This window comes from Hippopotamus amphibius, chromosome 13 (genome assembly GCF_030028045.1).
Source record: "Hippopotamus amphibius kiboko isolate mHipAmp2 chromosome 13, mHipAmp2.hap2, whole genome shotgun sequence".
NCBI classification, from domain to species: Eukaryota; Metazoa; Chordata; class Mammalia; order Artiodactyla; family Hippopotamidae; genus Hippopotamus; species Hippopotamus amphibius.
In genome coordinates, this window is record NC_080198.1 from 99,344,930 (window position 1) to 99,362,606 (window position 17,677).

Below are 17,677 nucleotides of genomic sequence, written 5' to 3' on the forward strand. Positions count from 1 at the left end.
ATTGGAGGGTGAGGTAAGCCTAAGGGCATGAAAGGAGGCGTGGGGCGTGTGGTGTGGGGTGTGACAGACTGAGTGTGTGAGGGTGGGGAGGTGGACACAGGGAGGGCTAGCGACCAGAACAGTGAGCACCTTGTGTACGTGGCTTGAGAAACACATAATTACGACAGCCCAAGCCTGCGAGTGCCCTTCGCTCATGGCGCTTCCCTGTCTCTCTCCGAGGTTGCCGGCACTCTGAACTTGGTGTTCATCTCTCCTGCGCACATCTTTGTGCTTTCACTAGATACTGTTTGAGGGGATACACACATGTGTGACTGTTCTGCATGTTAACTTTATATGAATGGTATCATACTGTGTGTACTTTGTAACTTGCTTCTTTTAGTTAACATTTTGAAAGATTTATCTGTGTTGATAGTATGATCTTACAATTTCTTTTCACTGCTGAATGTCCATTGTAACTCTATAAAGCTACTTATTCTGGTAATGGACCTTTCAGTTGTTTCCCAGTTTAGATTGTTATAAAGAACACAGCATGGACCATTCCTGTGCCCTGTCCTTGTGTGCATGTACAGTACTTTTTCTGGAGTATATACTTAGGCACCAGACGGCTACATTAAAGCCAGTTGTCTTTTCGCCATTTTAGCATCACAGGCTTGAGTGTCTGACGAAAGCTATGGACCAAACCAGAAAGATTATCTTTTCTTACATGCCTCCTTGGCCTGTAGTAGGTGTGCAAGAATGTTTATCCATGGCATGCTTCTCTCCTCCTCTGTACCACATGCTGGAGAGCAAATGTAAATAAGAGCTGGAGGCAGGCCAGTGGGTGGGTTTTTGTATATCCTCCTGTGTGAGCACGGGACTCACAGCCCTCACGCAGGTACCTTGGCAGACACAGCCTTTTGTTCGTTTGGCTTTTTTTTTTTTTTTTTTTTTAAGTATTTATCCTTCAGTGGCTGTAGGCCAGGGATGTTTATTCCACCCACGTAGCCACATGCCCCGCTGCTTCCTCTGCATTATACCTGGCTGTCACGTGTTTGTGTTATTTCCCTGGCCACCAGAGGCATGAGTTTATGAACCCTGGTACATATTCTCAGTTGTCTCACTGGTTTCTCTTTTGTTTATTGACTTAGCAAGTCTGTGCGTTGGGTAGGGCTCTGCTGGGAGGTTCTTCTGTTGGTCTTGGGTGAGGTCTCAGGCTGCTGTGGTCGGTGGCAGCTGGGACCGGGACACCCAGGATCACTCTCTTTGCTTGTCTGGCGCCTCGGCAGCAGCAGCTCGGAGCTGTGACCATCTCCACCCGGCTAGCTTAGGCTTCTGTCCATGGCAGACGGAGCCCAGGAGTTAGCATTCCCAGATGGCATGCGTCACACTTGCTAGTGTCTCACTGAGGAATCCCAGCAGACTTGGGGCGGGGTCTGCACTAGGGCTGAGCGCCAGGAGACATGGCTTACAGGGAGCACCAGAGTGACAGGCTTTCCCCATCCTGCCAGTACTTTCTGGAGAGGTGGAAACCAGGCAGGCTGGGGACACCAGGCCTCTCTGAGGGAAGGGAAGTATGAGATACCATGATGAAAACTGCGGACTAGATGAAAGTCGGCAAATTGGTGAATCCCTATCCCTTTCTTCTCCCTGGCTGCCAGAACTCTGAAGATTGGGGGATTTCTCTTTGAGGAAAAGGTTACTGCAAAGAAGAAGCAATCAGGGGACAAGATGATCTGTTGAAAATTCTAAACATGATAATAGAAATGAAAAAACTCAATGGAGGGTTGGAAGGTATAGCTGAGGAAATCTCCCAGGAAGTAGAACCAAAAGATGAAGGCATGGTAAATAGGAAAGAAAAAAAGAAATTAGGGGACCAATACAAGAAGTCCAAAACCCAGCTGTTTGGAAGTGTTAGTGGTATGCTCACCATTTTCCAGATGTGGAAAGTGAGGCTTCGATAGGTGAATGACTTACAGGCGGTCATGTGGCTAGCCCTGAGATGAAATTCAAACTCACAGCTCTCTGACTCCCACCTTGCCGCCCCTGCATGGAACAGGCAGTTGAGTGCTCCTGAGTACCACGGTTAGTGGTCACAGGGTTGGTATTAACCTTTGAGATGATTAACATAGCTGCAGAAACCTTTGAACATGGAGAAGGTAAGTCAGATTGCCTTAGTTCCCTTGATGCTCATGATTAAGGTCATTAGTTGAGAAGGAAGGGAAGCACAGAGAGGAGAGGGAAGCATTGGAAGTGCTGTGGGATGGGAAATGATAGAAATCCATCAGGGAACAAACAGGAAAGCTTTCCCAGAAGCAGTGGGAGTGTAGCTGCCATGTTTGACGTAGGCTCCATCATCTTGAAAGTGTCTTTGACCCCCTCCTGTAGCCTAGGAGAGGGAAGTGGCAGTGCCAGCACCATGCAGCCCAGGCAGAATCCAGAGGACTTTGCGTTATCTGGATCAGGTTAGTTAGCTTTCTTACTCTTCTAACCTCAAACTCAAATCAGAGCAAAAATTCAAGGCATTTTGAAAGCCATGAATCAAAACATGAGACTCTGGAAAATAAAAAACATATCCACAGTCTAGAGATGGCACCAGTATTTAGGTGACCAGTGTGATGGGCACTCTGATAGGTGCCTCACATGTGCATCATCTTAGCTAGCCCTCGGGGATCTTGAGAGAGAGGTGTTCCCAGACCAGCTGTGGCACCGCACCCTGCTGCCCAGAGAGTGTGGGCAAGGCAAGAATTCAGACCCACATACGTTGGTCCGGGTCATCTCCTCTGACAAGTGAGAGTCCCTAGAGTGTCAGCTCCCTGAGGGCGGGGAGCTCCTCTCTCCAGGTGTCCTGCCTGCCACGTTGGGGGATCCTGACCTCTTGTTGGCTGAGTGAGCGAGTGAGAAATAGACGTGTGAATGGCCGTGCATCTGGGCAACTGCTCGCTGAACATCTCCTGAAGAGTGCCCAGCTCCGTGTGTGTTCCCCAGGGTTCTGACGTGGGTGCCGCAGCTTGGGCTGTAGAGCGCTGCTGTGGTTCGCAGAGCAGTGTTTCAGTGTCTCATTCACCTGCAGCCCTTCCTCTCTCAGCGCTGTCACCTCCCTGAAATAGGGATGCAGTGTGCTTCCTCTTTCTTAGGGTACCACAGCCTCTCAGTAGTCTTGGTGCCCTTGTGGGCATGGCATACTATTAAAACGTGATTATTAAAATTGTCTAGTAGTTAATATCGTAACTGGGAAAGTGGATAAAATTTCTCCTTAGCAGCACCAAATCAGCCCTTCAGAATACCTGCCAGGAGAGGACACGGGCCAGTGCTGCTTCTGACGCCCCTTTTCGTTTCCCAGTTTGCTGTTATGATAACCCAGGGGTCTGATGATGTTTTGAAAAAATATAATTAGGATGCTGCAAGAATCAAGGAAGGAAGACAAAAGCCTGGTCGGTCGGGAGAGCTTGCTCTTGTGTACAGGGTTAAGGAGTAAGCGTGTTGTTTCTTTTCCATTTATTCGTGAGAGCAAATGTATATACTTCTAAGCTGTATCACTATTCAGAACAACTAAATTTTACAGTTGCTTGGAAGTAATTTCCAAGACAAAGCATAAAACATAACATCTGGTGACTGTGTTGTAATGATCGTTCTGTGGAGAATAGTAGACAGCCCGCCGTTTCAGAGCATTGAACTGAGTTGACTAAGCGATCCCTAGGGCTTGTGTTCTGCCCTGGAGACGGGCACCGCGTTTAGAAACACAGTGACACAGGCTTGCTGTACAGAACAGCGTGCAGCCGCGAGTCAGCTGACACTGGTGTTAGGTTCAGGGTCTGGAGGAAATGGAATAAAACGGCCCTACTCATCACACCTTGAACGTTATGGTAAGCAGAGTCTTTCCGATGGAATTGTGTAGTCAGAGCCGTGTGTATGACTAATATCTGCCATGGTTTTTAAGGAAAGGACAGCTCTCTTCTGGCCCATTTCCCTTTCTTCTGTCCTGTCTCCTGTTAAAAGCTGAGATATGATGTGGATAGGATGTGACTATCAGTGTTTACAGTTAACCATTTTCATTGTAATCTTTCTTGCTGCTCAGACTGTAGCTGTGCGGGTTCTTGTTGAGGATATCTGTAATGCTTGTGCTGAGTCATTTTGAGTGAAGTGAATGGGGTAGCGTCTATTTTTAGCCCCTCAAGGCCCTATGAGGGCGCGGGCGGCAGAGTCCTATGCGTCCATTCCAGTCGTGTCCACCCAGAGACTCGATTCCAATTTAAATAGGACTTTCAGCCACTGAAGAATTAAGAAGTTCCTGAGAAATACGTTCACTTTTTTTGTACCTTGTAAAAGATTTTTTTTCCTCCTGTGAGAAATAGAAAATTTTAAAAGTTCAAAAGTCTACATAGTAAAAGATCTGCTTATGCCTGTTTCCGTCATTCATTTTTCTTTAGAGTTTGACTCTTATTCTTTTCCTCCTGATTTCAGGCTCTTCCATGCACTCTCCTTAAATTTTACCCCAGTTCTGTACAGAGGCTAATACCCTGTTCATGACCCTTCAGGGAGAGCTTTCACGTTCGCTCGCAGTAATGACACATGTTTTCCATCTGCTGTTTGTTCCAGTTGTGAGTGTGCACTTTAAAAGAGAGAGAAAAAAAAAATCACCTGTTTTCTTTAGACTGTGAACTCTTGGAGGACCACGGGGAGATTTTTGTGATTTTAATTTGTATTGAGTCTGTTACAAGCCCTTGCTCACATAGATACTGAATCATGTTTCTTGTAGTGACTGACTTTTAACCGTAAAATGGGCATTTAGGTCCTCAGGCTCCCCCATGAGCAAGATGGTGTATCCCTGGGAGGCCACCCTGGGAGGCGCATTAGTATTTTCACATTTTATCAGGAAGCGCCAGTGATTGTACTTTATTATTAACATACACACACTAAATTGAATCTGCAAGTCTATAGTTTTTAAACTCTTACGTTCATTTAAATATTGATAATGTATTTCTTTTGAAACATGGAAGATTTGTGAAGCTTTTGTGTTAAGACAGAAGTGTACAGGTGCCTGACTGTCGTGTGCCTGGCAGTAAGTGCTGTGTGTTTGTGTCCCCACGCAGAGCTCTGGCATCGAGACTTTGGTGGAGGAGCTCTGCTCCAGACTGAAGGACCTGCGGAGCCAGCAAGGTGAGGGCACCGCCGCCGAGGGCTGTCGCGCACGGGTAGAGCCACCACATTGTAGAGCTGCTCAGAAAGAAAGGCAGCAGGGACAGCGTTTGTCTTCAGTGTGTCCAGGCCAGTGTCATTCTCCGTCTTTAGCCTCGAGTGGCTTCTGGGTCAGTCCATAGCCGTCACCCGTAGGTAGATCCCTGCTCTCAAAGGAGTGACTTAATCCACAAGTGCCCTTGTGAAGCGGAGACATTTCATATGTTTGTCTTCAGATTGAAGCTCAGGGGTCTGGAGCAATAATCTCTTATCTTTCCCATCCTCCCCCCCACCCCCAAATTAATATCTGCCTGTTCACATCAAGGCCTGCAAAGCTGTCAGCTAATTATTTCAGGTTTGGAAGGAAGTTTTGCCTTGACTCTTGAAGTTTTTGGAAAGGCAGACTTGACAGGCTCATGAAGTCATTCCGATTTGTGAACCCTCACAGCTTCTTTTCCCACCTTTTCTGCAAGCCCATGGGATGAGAAATACCTGTTAAGGTTAAAGATCTTTATTTTCCTTGTCCTCTTCATGGTCATTTTGCTGCCCACCAAGCTTTGAGCCTTCTTTTTAAGGGCACAGTTTGTTTCTCACCTGAGGGCAGTATCATGAGCTAAGCTGAGAGTACAGCCCTTTGCTTCTAGTTTAGCTGAAACGCAGCCCTCACCTAGACGTTAAGTAACCGAGAACTAATGGTAATAACTTCCTTTACAGATTAGTGTTAGTCAAGATGAGGCAATGTAAAGTCTGTGAGTGCAGAATTTTGTTAGAAAGTATTTTTGGAATCTAAACAGATGTTCTCTCCTCCTGTTGTAATTAAGAAATACACAGGGGCTTTCAGTCTTTTAATTAAGTGCCTCTAGGGCCTCTGTCGGTGATGAGGTGAACCTCTCAGTACTCAGCCCAGAGTTAATGTGGTTTAGCAAGAGAGTTCCCTCTGGCACACTGAAGAAATAGATTTTTATTAAAAAGATAAATTGGTATAGAGTTCTTTTTAAGCCACAAAAGCCTATGCAATTTCTGATTAAATTTACTTGAGAATCTTTTAAAAACAGCGTTTACTAACTAAATATGACAAGTCTTTCTGAATTTTTGTTTCATAACAGAAGAGAAGATTCACAAAAAGTTAGAGGGGTCTCCCTCTCCAGAGGCAGAATTATCCCCTACAGCAAAGGATCAAGTGGAAATGTATGTAAAATTGTATTCAGTAATAAAGTGTGCAGTTGTTAAAATCAGACTAATGACTGCTACATGGTTTACAGTTTTTGTTTGTCATATTCTCTTTAGTTTGATGTTTTATAATTCAGGAATTTATTGAGCACTTAACTGTGTGCTTGAGACTGAGAATTCAAAGGTGAATTAAGATGGCCTTGTCTTTTTCACACATGTTGAATCAATATTTGTGAAATTAACGAATGAAACAAACAAGGTTATTATTTACAGTCCATTCATATACGAACTTTGAAATTCACGCCAGCCCTTTGAGACAGCTGTAAGAAACTAGGCTTGTCCTTGTTTTACACACGAGGAAGCCAAATTCCCACTGCTGATTACAGAGGGAACGCAGGCAAGTCATCGGCCTTGTCAGACTTGTTTCCTAAAGATGCTTTTCTGTCTTTCTTTGTAAATGGTTCGTATATAAATTGGCTGCATTGTAGAGAGACTTCCTTATTATACATTTTATTTGAATCTTCTGAACTTCTAAATCTTAAGGAAAAAGTACTGTTTAGTTGGTTGTGTTGCGAGTGCTGTCCAGCGTGGTAGCCATAGCCGTGGGTGGCTGTTGACCACGTCGCTGTTTCAGATTGAGATGTGCTGTATGTATCGTACTCACCAGAGTTGAAAGATTTCATGTAAAAAAGAACGTAAAAACGATGTTAATATTTTTTACTTTTGATTACATGTGAAATGATAAATACGGATGTATTTGGTTAAGTAAAATATATTCTTGAAATAATTTCACTTCTTTCTTCTTACGCTTTTAATGGGATTCCTAGAACATTAAAGATTACTTACGAAGCTCACAGTATATTGCTATTGGACAGCTCTGGTTTAGACTGAGAGGAGAGTCAAGTATAGGCCCTCTGAAAACCTGGCCTTTTATCACTTCCTGTGTGACCTTGACGTGCCTCCAGAATGACAGTCCCTGCTTCGGCAGCCAGCCTGACTCCCAAGTCTTCCTTTGGCAGTCTGTCTTGCTCTGAGAGCGTCCGTGGCCGCCAGTTTCCCAGCAGACTGAAAACCCTTCTTTCCTGTTTTCAGGCCCTCTGGAGGCAGTGCCCTGGTTTCCCTGCTGTGTTTCCAGCAGTCTCTGGTCTCACGGGGCACAGCACCTTCGTGCCCTCACTCAGGCTCCCGTGCCTCACAGTTAGGAGGCACCAAACCGCTGCGTGTCTGGGACGTCAGGCCTCGCTATGGTCCACTTTGTGTGGCTGTTGTGGGCCTCACCAGCATCCCCTTTTCTGAACACTTGAATTCCATGATGCCTGCCATTTCTGAGGGCCTGCTTAACGCTGGGCATTGCACTTGCCTCCTGAGAAAAGATGCGATCACAGCAGTCACTGAAGGTGCCTTTCCGACTCACTTTGTTTGTTGACGCCTTTATTCCTCACACTCTGTGAGGTAGACACTATAATTAGCCCATTTTTCCAGGCCACAGAAGGGTTAAGGACCCTGCCTGAAGTCCCGTAGCTAGGAAATAGCAGAGTGAGGACTCAGACTCAGGCAGTGTGGCCTCAGAGCTCGTGCTCTCGACTGCATTGCTGTCCAGCGTTTCATCTACATCTGTTTCCAGTGCTCATGACATGATACCGTGAGGTAAGGCATAGTATCACCATTTTACAGGTGAGGAAACAGACCAAGACATTACGTAATTAGCTTAAAGTCACAAGCGTAGTAAGTGACTGAGCTGGGATTCAAATTCAGATATTTCTTAGCAAAGTATTACATTCTTTCCACTGTATTACATTTGTAATTTGTGACTTATGGAAATCCAAACTTCAGAGATAAAAGTCATCATCCTAATATATTTTCTAAATATTCCTGTAGTGCTTATCTCCGTGCTGAACATAAAGGTGCTTGATCTATAGATCTAAATATAAAGCATATTTGACTGTGTTATTACTTTTTTGAAAGTTATTAATTCATGGATGATGTAAACATTGACTATTGAAATGAAACATCCCATTTTTCCGGTCGTTGATGTTGTTTTACTGTATATGACCCATCTGAACACTCATTTTTGAATTCTCTGCTTATTTTGCAGGTACTATGAAGCATTTCCACCGCTTTCTGAGAAACCAGTTTGCCTGCAAGAAATCATGACTGTGTGGAACAAGTCAGCAGTCTGTTCTTACTCTAGCTCCTCTTCATCATCCACAGCCCCACCAGCTAGCACAGACACGTCCTCCCCCAAGGACTGCAACAGCGAAGGTGAGGTCATCAAGGAGAGAAGCAGTGACGTGCCCACCACCGTGCACGAGAAAACCCAGAGCAGAAGTCAAAACGAGAAGGAGAATAAATTTAGGAATGGCATAGGTGAAGAGAAGCCAGCTTTGTACAAAAAGCAGATCCGACACAAGCCTGAAGGAAAGATGCGCCCTCGCTCCTGGTCTTCCGGCTCCAGCGAAGGAGGCTCGAGCTCAAGTGGTAACCAGGGAGAATTCAAAGCATCCATGAAGTGTGTGAAAGTACGACACAAGACGCGAGAAATCCGGAGCAAGAAAGGGCGGAACGGGCAGAGCAGGCTTTCGTTGAAGCATGGCGAAAAGGCGGAAAGAAACATGCACGCAGGAAGCAGCAGCAGCAGCAGCAGCGGTTCCATCAGACAGCTGTGCAAGCGGGGTAAACGGCCGCTGAAGGAGACGGCGAGGAAAGACGTGGGGAGCACTGAGGGCAGAGACCTGTACCTGGAGAGCAGAACCGACCGGGAGTACAAGGAGGAGCCGCTGTGGTATACCGAGCCCATTGCTGAGTACTTTGTTCCTTTGAGCAGAAAAAGTAAACTAGAGACCACATACCGAAACAGGCAGGACACGAGCGATCTGACCTCAGAGGCAGTAGAAGAATTGTCTGAATCCGTGCATGGTCTTTGTATCAGCAACAATAATATTCATAAAACATACCTCGCAGCAGGTACTTTCATTGATGGTCATTTTGTAGAAATGCCTGCAGTTATAGATGAGGATATCGACCTCACTGGGACCTCATTCTGTTCTCTCCCGGAGGACGACAAGTACTTGGATGATGTTCATCTGTCAGAATTAACACACTTCTATGAAGTGGATATCGACCAATCCATGTTGGATCCTGGTGCCTCAGAAACAAGGCAAGGAGAAAGTCGGATTTTGAATATGATTCGACAGAAAAGCAAAGAGAGCACGGATTTTGAGGCAGAATGTTGCATAGTGTTAGATGGAATGGAGTTGCGAGGGGAACGTGCAATATGGACAGATTCTGCCAGCTCTGTGGGTGCTGAGGGCTTATTCCTGCAAGGCCTTGGCAGTCTGGCTCAGTTCTGGGAGTGCTGTTCATCCAGCTCTGGCGACGCCGACGGAGAGAGTTTTGGAGGAGACTCTCCAGCTAGACTCTCCCCGATCTTGGACGGCACAGCGCTCAGTCCGCACTTGCTTGCTGGCAATCAAGAGCTCTTCTCAGATATTCATGAAGGATCTGGTATAAACTCTTGTTTTTCAGTGTTTGAAGTGCAATGCGGTAATTCTGTTTTACCATTTTCTTTCGAAACGCTCAACTTGGGAAATGAAAATACAGATTCTAGTGCTAGTGTGCTTGGAAAAACACAGTCTAGATTACTAATATGGACCAAAAATAGTGCCTTTGAAGAAACTGAACACTGTTCTAATCTCTCAACAAGAACTTGTAGTCCATGGTCCCATTCAGAAGAAACACGTTCAGACAATGAGACGTTAAACATTCAGTTTGAAGAATCCACACAGTTTAATGCAGAAGATATGAATTACGTAGTTCCTAGCGTCTCCTCGAATTATGTAGATGAAGAACTTCTAGATTTTTTGCAAGATGAAACTTGCCAGCAAAACAGTAGAACTTTAGGAGAAATTCCGACATTAGTTTTCCAAAAAAAATCTAAACTAGAATCTGTCTGTGGTATTCAACTAGAACAAAAAACAGAAAACAAAACCTTTGAAACTACGCAAGTATGTAGTGAAAGCAGCCCACATGGAGATGGCTACAGCTCAGGGGTTATTAAAGACATTTGGACAAAGATGGCAGATAGAAATTCTGTAGCTATGGTAGAGATAGAACGGATTGATGATGAGTTGTTTTCGACAGATGTAAATAACTACTGCTGCTGTTTGGATGCTGAAGCTAAAATGGAGCCCCTCCAGGAGCCTAATAAGGCTGTGCAGAGATCGGAATACCATCTGTGGGAGGGACAGAAAGAGAACCCGGAGAAAAGAGCTTTTGTTTCTGGCGAGCTATCAAAGGTGGATGGTGGTGATTATACCACCCCCTCTAAACCTTGGGACGTGGCCCAAGATAAAGAGAACTCATTCATTCTCGGAGGAGTTTACGGAGAGCTCAAGACCTTTAGTAGCGATGGGGAGTGGGCAGTTGTACCACCCAGTCACACAAAAGGAAGTTTGTTACAGTGTGCAGCTTCTGACGTGGTGACAATAGCTGGTACAGATGTCTTTATGACCCCAGGAAACAGTTTTGCTCCTGGTCACAGGCAGTTGTGGAAACCCTTCGTGTCATTTGAACAGAACGATCAGCCGAAGAGTGGGGAAAACGGATTGAATAAGGGATTTTCTTTTATCTTCCATGAAGACTTACTAGGAGCTTGTGGTAACTTTCAAGTCGAAGATCCTGGACTTGAATATTCATTCTCTTCCTTTGACTTAAGCAATCCATTTTCACAAGTCCTTCACGTAGAATGTTCATTTGAACCCGAAGGGATTGCATCTTTCAGTCCTAGTTTTAAACCGAAATCAATCCTCTGCTCTGACTCAGACAGTGAAGTTTTCCACCCCAGGATATGTGGCGTTGACAGGACACAGTACAGGGCTATCCGGATCTCTCCCAGGACTCACTTTCGCCCCATTTCTGCATCTGAACTGTCCCCAGGAGGAGGAAGCGAGTCAGAATTTGAATCGGAAAAAGACGAGGCGGATATGCCTGTTCCCTCTCAGGTGGATGCATTTGAAGGTCCACAGGCAGATCTCAAGCCACTGGAAGAAGATGCAGAGAAGGAAGGCCACTACTACGGAAAATCGGAGCTCGAGTCTGGAAAATTCCTTCCCAGGTTAAAGAAATCTGGAATGGAAAAGAGTGCTCAGACATCGCTGGATTCCCAGGAGGAATCCACTGGGGTTCTGCCGGTAGGAAAGCAGAATCAGTGTTTGGAATGTAGCATGAGTGAATCTCTGGAAATCGATTTAGAAAGCTCAGAAGCAAATTGTAAAATAATGGCACAATGTGAGGAAGAAATTAATAATTTTTGCAGTTGCAAAGCAGGTTGCCAGTTCCCTGCTTATGAAGATAATCCAGCTTCTTCAGGACAGCCGGGAGAGGTATGTGTCAGTGTGTATTGTTATTTGGTAAAAGGATTTGATCAGACTTTAATTCTAAAGAACAGCCATTTCAGGCAATGAACGATAGGGATAAATTATTAGAAATTCAGCTTAAGTGTCTCAAAACTTAGCGTTCTGTTGATTTTTACATAGGACAGCATGGATTTGATATTTTTAAATTTGAACTAGTGCCATTTTCTGAAGAGAAAAGACATTTCTAAATAGATCAGGGTATGAGATGTTTCTGTGTTGTCTTAACGTGCATGTACTATGCTTAAAGCAAAGGCTGGTATGTAAGTGCTCCAGTTTTGAAAACCGATGAATCCGGAAGTGGCTGTTTACTCTTCAGAAGGTCCTTTGCCCTTCAGAAGTGGCAGCGAAGGGTTTCTTTACGTAGGAAGCCTGTCTAACTGCCTCTGAAACACTGATTCATTTATTGAAACTTAGCTTTTACATGTAAAATAAATTACATCTGTCTAGAATTCTCTAAAGCTTGTTGTGGTACATGCAAAAATTCACCCACAATCCAAACGCAGCAGAACAGCTTCTGCAGAACCCACGCAGAGGTACCTTGCTTTATACCACGTGCACGTTCCTGAAGCTACGGGAGTTAAGTGGGTCAGTCTGTCAGCCAAGGTTAATAGTGATGGTTTTGTTAATGGGAGTCATTGTACCATTTGACAATTGCGAAGAAGTGATTTGAGGTTACATTGAGTATACAGGAAAGAACTCTTAAGGCAGTAACCTCTTTCACAAAAAAAGCGTCGTGTTCTGCCCATCTTCACCCATCATTGCTGTAGCATTGCCTGGCCTTTTAGCGGGGACAGCTTTTTAAAGAGATAGTTGGAGCTGTTTAGAAGTCAGGCCTCCTGTTGCTGGAGAGCAGATGTGTCGCCCTTCCTCCCACCTGTCCTCCTGCACTCTCTGCCCACGCTTCGCACGGCTCAGCCCCATCAGTACCACGAGGCTCCCTCCGGCTCCCACGTCCCTCACTGACGCATCCCCTCGTTCCTCCTCTCCCCTGCTCTACCCCACCCGCACCAAAAATCATTTCTCCCTTCTTTTAACTCTCATGCGCTTTATGCCTCTTCTTTTAATTGCATTGCCGTTTTTCATGAGTCATTGCTGTGCTTTCTTCATTAGATTATAAGCTCCTTATGGATACAGATCGTGCCTTACTCGTTTGTCGGGTTGGTCCTGAGGTGCGGACCTGAGTGCATGCGATGGTAGGAAGCCACACAGGCACTCGAGAATCACTGGTCTGATGAGCTCACCTGGGCTCACCTGGGGGTCTTTAGACGTGAATTGAATCACATTGAAACACTGAAACCTCAACTGCTCCGAACAACAACAAAAAATAATGTTGTTAGCCTTTATCTGTTTGTTTATTGCCCCACTTTTCATCCGTAAAAATTCCTTTATGTACTTTGTATTTCACCTGGTTCCAGTTTGGGAAGAAAGAAGCAAGAGTCTACGTCACACCACTATCATAATCCTTTGCGTTCTAGTATGTTGACCTACGTATGTGTTACCAGAACTCTGGGTTGTCTTGCAAGGTCTTAGCTGCCAATAAAGTCCTCAGAGGATAGCAGGGTTGTCTGATAGCCTAGCTGTCGGCGGTACCAAGCCCTGGTGTCTCAGCAGCATCGCTTAGAGTTCAGAGCTGGGTTGGAGCTCATTTCAGAGATTCATCTGCGGTACAGAAAGGTTGAGTGGCCCGAAAGGACGGGCTGGGACCAGAATCTGTGCCTTTGCACTGTCTCACACTGTCCGTCTTGGGGAGCTCCTGCCAGGGTCTTCTTCCCCTCCTTTCCTGAGCGAGGGCAGTTTTACTGCCTGAGGGAGGGCAGAGCTCCATTTTAAAAGTCACTAGCTGCCAGTCTGTTTCAGAGCACATGGTCTAGAATGTAGGATTTCTAATAGAATCGGTACCCAGGAACATGAATTATGATCCTTTTCAAAAATGTAGTTGAATCAGTCAGTAGCCATCAGCCTCAAGGCAAGACCCTCCACCAGCAAGAAGATGACGGCTTGTTGAGGCTCAGGTGATGGCTAGCATTTCTTAGCAATAAAGTATTTTTAAATTAAAAAAATTCAGTTTAGCAAACGTTAATTAAACATTTACCTGTTCTGTGCCCATCGCTAAGGTGGGTGCCCTGGATGAACAAGATGCTATCCTTTCCCTGGGAGAGTTCAGTCTAGTCCTGAAGACCAGTCTGCAGACAGATCATTTCTTTTCCTTTATGTGGGTAATTCACTCAAACTCAGGAGTTACAGGAGGATATACATGCAGTGCACGCGTCCCTCCTTAGCAGCAGCTGTGAGTGCAAGTTCTGGCATGTGTCCTCTGAGGATACCGTGTGCTTGTACAGACATACATGTTCCAGTATGTTTCCTCCTGCTTTTGCTTTTAACTGAAGTGACTCTTTATTATAATCACATTTCCGTTTTTATTTTGTGCATATTATCCCATTGTATGGATGTACCAAAACTTCCTAGCCAGTTCCTTATCTTTTAGGGTGTTGGGGCCAACATAATTTTAGGTAACATGGTGGGTGGCAGGGAGGGTGAGCACAGGGTGCCGTGGGGTCCCAGAGGAGAACCGACCTGGCCTTTGAGAGTGGAGGAAGGCTTTTTGCATGTACCTGAGCGTACAGGGCAGAAAGGAGGCAGCTGGACACTCTAGGCAGAAGCAACACATTTCTCACATGTGCAGCAAAGCTGCCGGCTTTTGGGTCGTGGCTGCTGAAGTAGGAAGTGAAAGGTGAGGCGCAGTGTGCCACGGGTGTCCGTTTGTGCCTGAATTTGTGGCAAGACTGTCCTCTCTGGTATTCGCTGGATCGCTGACTCCACGTGCACTTTAAGGCACAGAGAAGCAGCAGGAGGCCGAGGCCCATCTCCAGGAGTTTATAGTCCAGTCCAGGAAGGGAGGCCGTTCCACGCCGCAGACAGTGTGCCCCACGGCAGGCAGCATGGCCTGGGGTCGGGGAGGCTCTGCAAAGTGGCCAGTGCGAGGGCCCAGCCCACCTGTGCTGGGCACTGTGCCCACTGCTTTGCCACCTTTTCCTACTGAATGCCCTTAGTGACGCACTGCGGTGGCTTTATTACACACACACACACACACACACACACACACACCCCGTGACGGCCAAGGACGTGTAGGCGGAGGCCCCGTGCAAGGGACAGAGCTGAAGTTCCTTCCACAACTGGGCACTTCCTGTCAGTAAAGGAAAATTTAGGACTGCAGTGTCCCTTGCTGGTCTCTGTTGCACAGGGTTATCTCTTCATTTACATTTTTTCTTTCTCCTTTTCCAAAGAACAAGACTTATTATATGAGGTTTTCTTTTCCTTTTGTGACACAACTAATAGAGCTGACTGTGGCAGAGGGCATTATTCAGTGCCCTATTCCCAGAGTCGAACTTAAAGAGGAGCACCAGACGCCTCTCTCCACAAGAGCTAGGAATATTTAGTGAGACTGTAAAATGGTGAGCCTTTACCTAACTTTCATCTTCTAAAGAATTACTGAGTATTACATCTGTTGCTAAAATGTTTCTGATAGGCTTTCTGGATTCAGTTCATTTTTTTTTAACTGTTTCATTCATACATTAAATATTAAGAGCCTCCTATGTCTGGGTGCTATTCTAGGTGCTAGGTATAAAGGAACAGACATAGACCCCTGCATCTGTGGAGGTATATTCAGTAAACAACATGAGGTTACACGGTATGTTAGAATCACAGTGCTGTGAAAGAGAAGAGCTGGATGAGGGATGTGGTGGGATGGGAGTGCTTGGAGGAGTTTGGCATAATAAGTGTGGGGTCAGGGCAAGCATCCTTGCCAAGGTACAGTTGGAAAAAAGGCTCACAGGTGGAAAGTGGGCCAAGAAGTTACGGGGGGTAGGGGTGGGGGGCAGCAGGGGGCATTGCTGAGGCAGAGGTGTGCCTGGACCATCCAAGGTTGTGTTCTGTTCCGTTTTCCGTGTCCTCCGTTCCTTCCGTCTTTTCATCCTCAACCAAACCAGAAGTTGCATTAATACATTAAACAGACATTATTTGGGCAAAGCCTGGTCATCTTTGCCGTGCAGCCTAAAAGTTGGAAATAGCTCAGTGGAGAGATGTCATGACGTAATGCATACCCATGGACCACGCGTTCGTGTAACTGAAAACAGGAAGAAGTAGTCCTTGCCATTGGAACTGATGCTTCAGTGAAGGATGCAGAGAAAATCCTAAGCCTGTGCCAGCAGCTGCGTGAACGGGCAGTGGTTTCAGCAGGGGAGGGAGAGTGGTGTGCTAGATAATCAGGGTCTTCAGCTGGGGGAACCTTTTGCTAAGTCCGTAGACGTGGAGTGTCTGCTTTGTGCCAGGCTCTGTTCCTGGAGTGTGAAGATCAGGAAGATGTGGTTCCTGCCCTCATGCTCACCGTCTGGGTCCACTTGTATCTAACCTCCTGTTCATGCTGACGGACCCTCCGGCTGTACCTTGGCCTCTGCAGCCTGCTTTCCCCACCACGTCCTGTCCGTCCTGGTGAATTCTCTCCCCTTTCCTAGTCTCTACCTAACTCCCACAATCTCAAGAAAGGATTGAAAGATAAGCAGTCTTATTGCACTCGCGCGAATAAAACACTGATCCTTCCATGGCCGGCCCCAGACATTTTCTTTCTCAAGTAGGAACTTGTTACCTTCAAATCCATATCTCTTCGGTAGTGCCTTGGCGATGCTGGAGAGACTTGTCCAGGGGACCATCCTTGCTCCTCCTGGGTAGCGCTAAGTAAACCGCTCACAGATAGGTATACTTCGGAGAGAAGGCACAGCCTTTCCGGGAAGGTCTTACCCTGCTGGGAGTTACACAGGAATCACCTTGAATTAACTGCAGGCCTGGCATGTTGCTGGCGTCATTTGCATTAACCCTGGCCTTGTCAGTGCTGTTGGCCTTGGTAACTGTTTATCTAATAGCTTTACTTTTATTGTTAGAATAAGCTGCAGGAAAAAATGGTGAAGGTTAACTTACCACTCTGGGTAGACAGTACAACTCTTCAGTTTCTAATTGAGGAGTATTTCTGAAAAGTTAAATGAAAGTGAAAATTTGAAATATATTTTCCATTTAGTTAATAAATTGGTTAGTTTATTAGATTCTTAGTGTAATAAAAGTCACATTACTGAATTAAACAGTTTTTGATAAAGTAAAATGATATATTTTGTTAGGGGAATAACAAAATCCTGTTAGAGAATTGAAGATCATTAGTTGCTAGAACGGTTCAGGTTTTAAATTTGAACACATAATGAAATGTCTTCTGAAACAAAGATACGCAGTGTTTACAGGTCGTATGTAGCGAGCAGACATTGTTGAGACTGTGAGGGGCGGTGGAAGGCTTTGCTTACTCTGGGAGGGCCTGTTGTCAGGAACAGTGAGAAAGCAGCATGGAGGAGGGTTGCCCTGACCCCCAGCAGACCCATGGTATGTACATCCAGGATGTGTCTGTGGTGGCCGCAGCTGGCCACATCCTTTAATGACTGCTCACCAGCACACTCCTTGATCATGAATGGCAGCCGCATTGCATTTGGTCCTCGCTGCCCGGGCGGGTGGGTGCGTCCAGCTGGGACTTGAGAGCTCCCCCGTGAAGGATGGAGCCTGGGTTTGGACCCTTCCGGGCATGGGTGCCTTCCACTCTGCCAGGGTCGTGGATGTGCATGGAATATGGGGTCTCTCCTGCTCTCAGGAGTCCTGCCCTCCTCTCACTCCAATGTCTGTTTCTTGTTTTGAATTTGAATTACTGTCAATTTTATTATTTGGTTTTAGTCTCAACTTCCTTCGGGTTCTCACTGAAGCAGATAATTGTTATAAAGACATTAGGGTGGTAACTCTGCCTATAAGACTTCCTCTGTCCCATTTCCTCTTTGACTCCCTCCTGCCTAAGTGTGTGAAGAGGGTCCTCCCTGCTCTCTCTCAAGCACCTAACACTGGTGGAGGCTCAGGGC

At 45.9% G+C, this 17,677-nt stretch overlaps 1 protein-coding gene across 9 annotated transcripts in view; it reads left to right on the forward strand.

Moving 5' to 3' along the window:
• Nucleotides 1-17,677, forward strand: part of KIAA0232 (KIAA0232 ortholog) — an 82,330-nt gene that overhangs the window by 54,633 nt on the left and 10,020 nt on the right. For 8 of the 9 annotated variants that reach the window (XR_009048669.1, XR_009048668.1, XM_057704370.1 and 5 more), the window contains 3 exons: nucleotides 5,070-5,136; nucleotides 6,261-6,342; nucleotides 8,420-11,705. Coding sequence is in view for 7 of the 9 variants with exons in the window: in XM_057704370.1 (XP_057560353.1) it covers nucleotides 5,070-5,136; nucleotides 6,261-6,342; nucleotides 8,420-11,705 (3,435 nt within the window). In the remaining 2 variants the exon portion in view is untranslated. The remainder of the gene's footprint in view (nucleotides 1-5,069; nucleotides 5,137-6,260; nucleotides 6,343-8,419; nucleotides 11,706-17,677) is intronic. The other variant, XM_057704376.1, reaches the window with a different exon arrangement.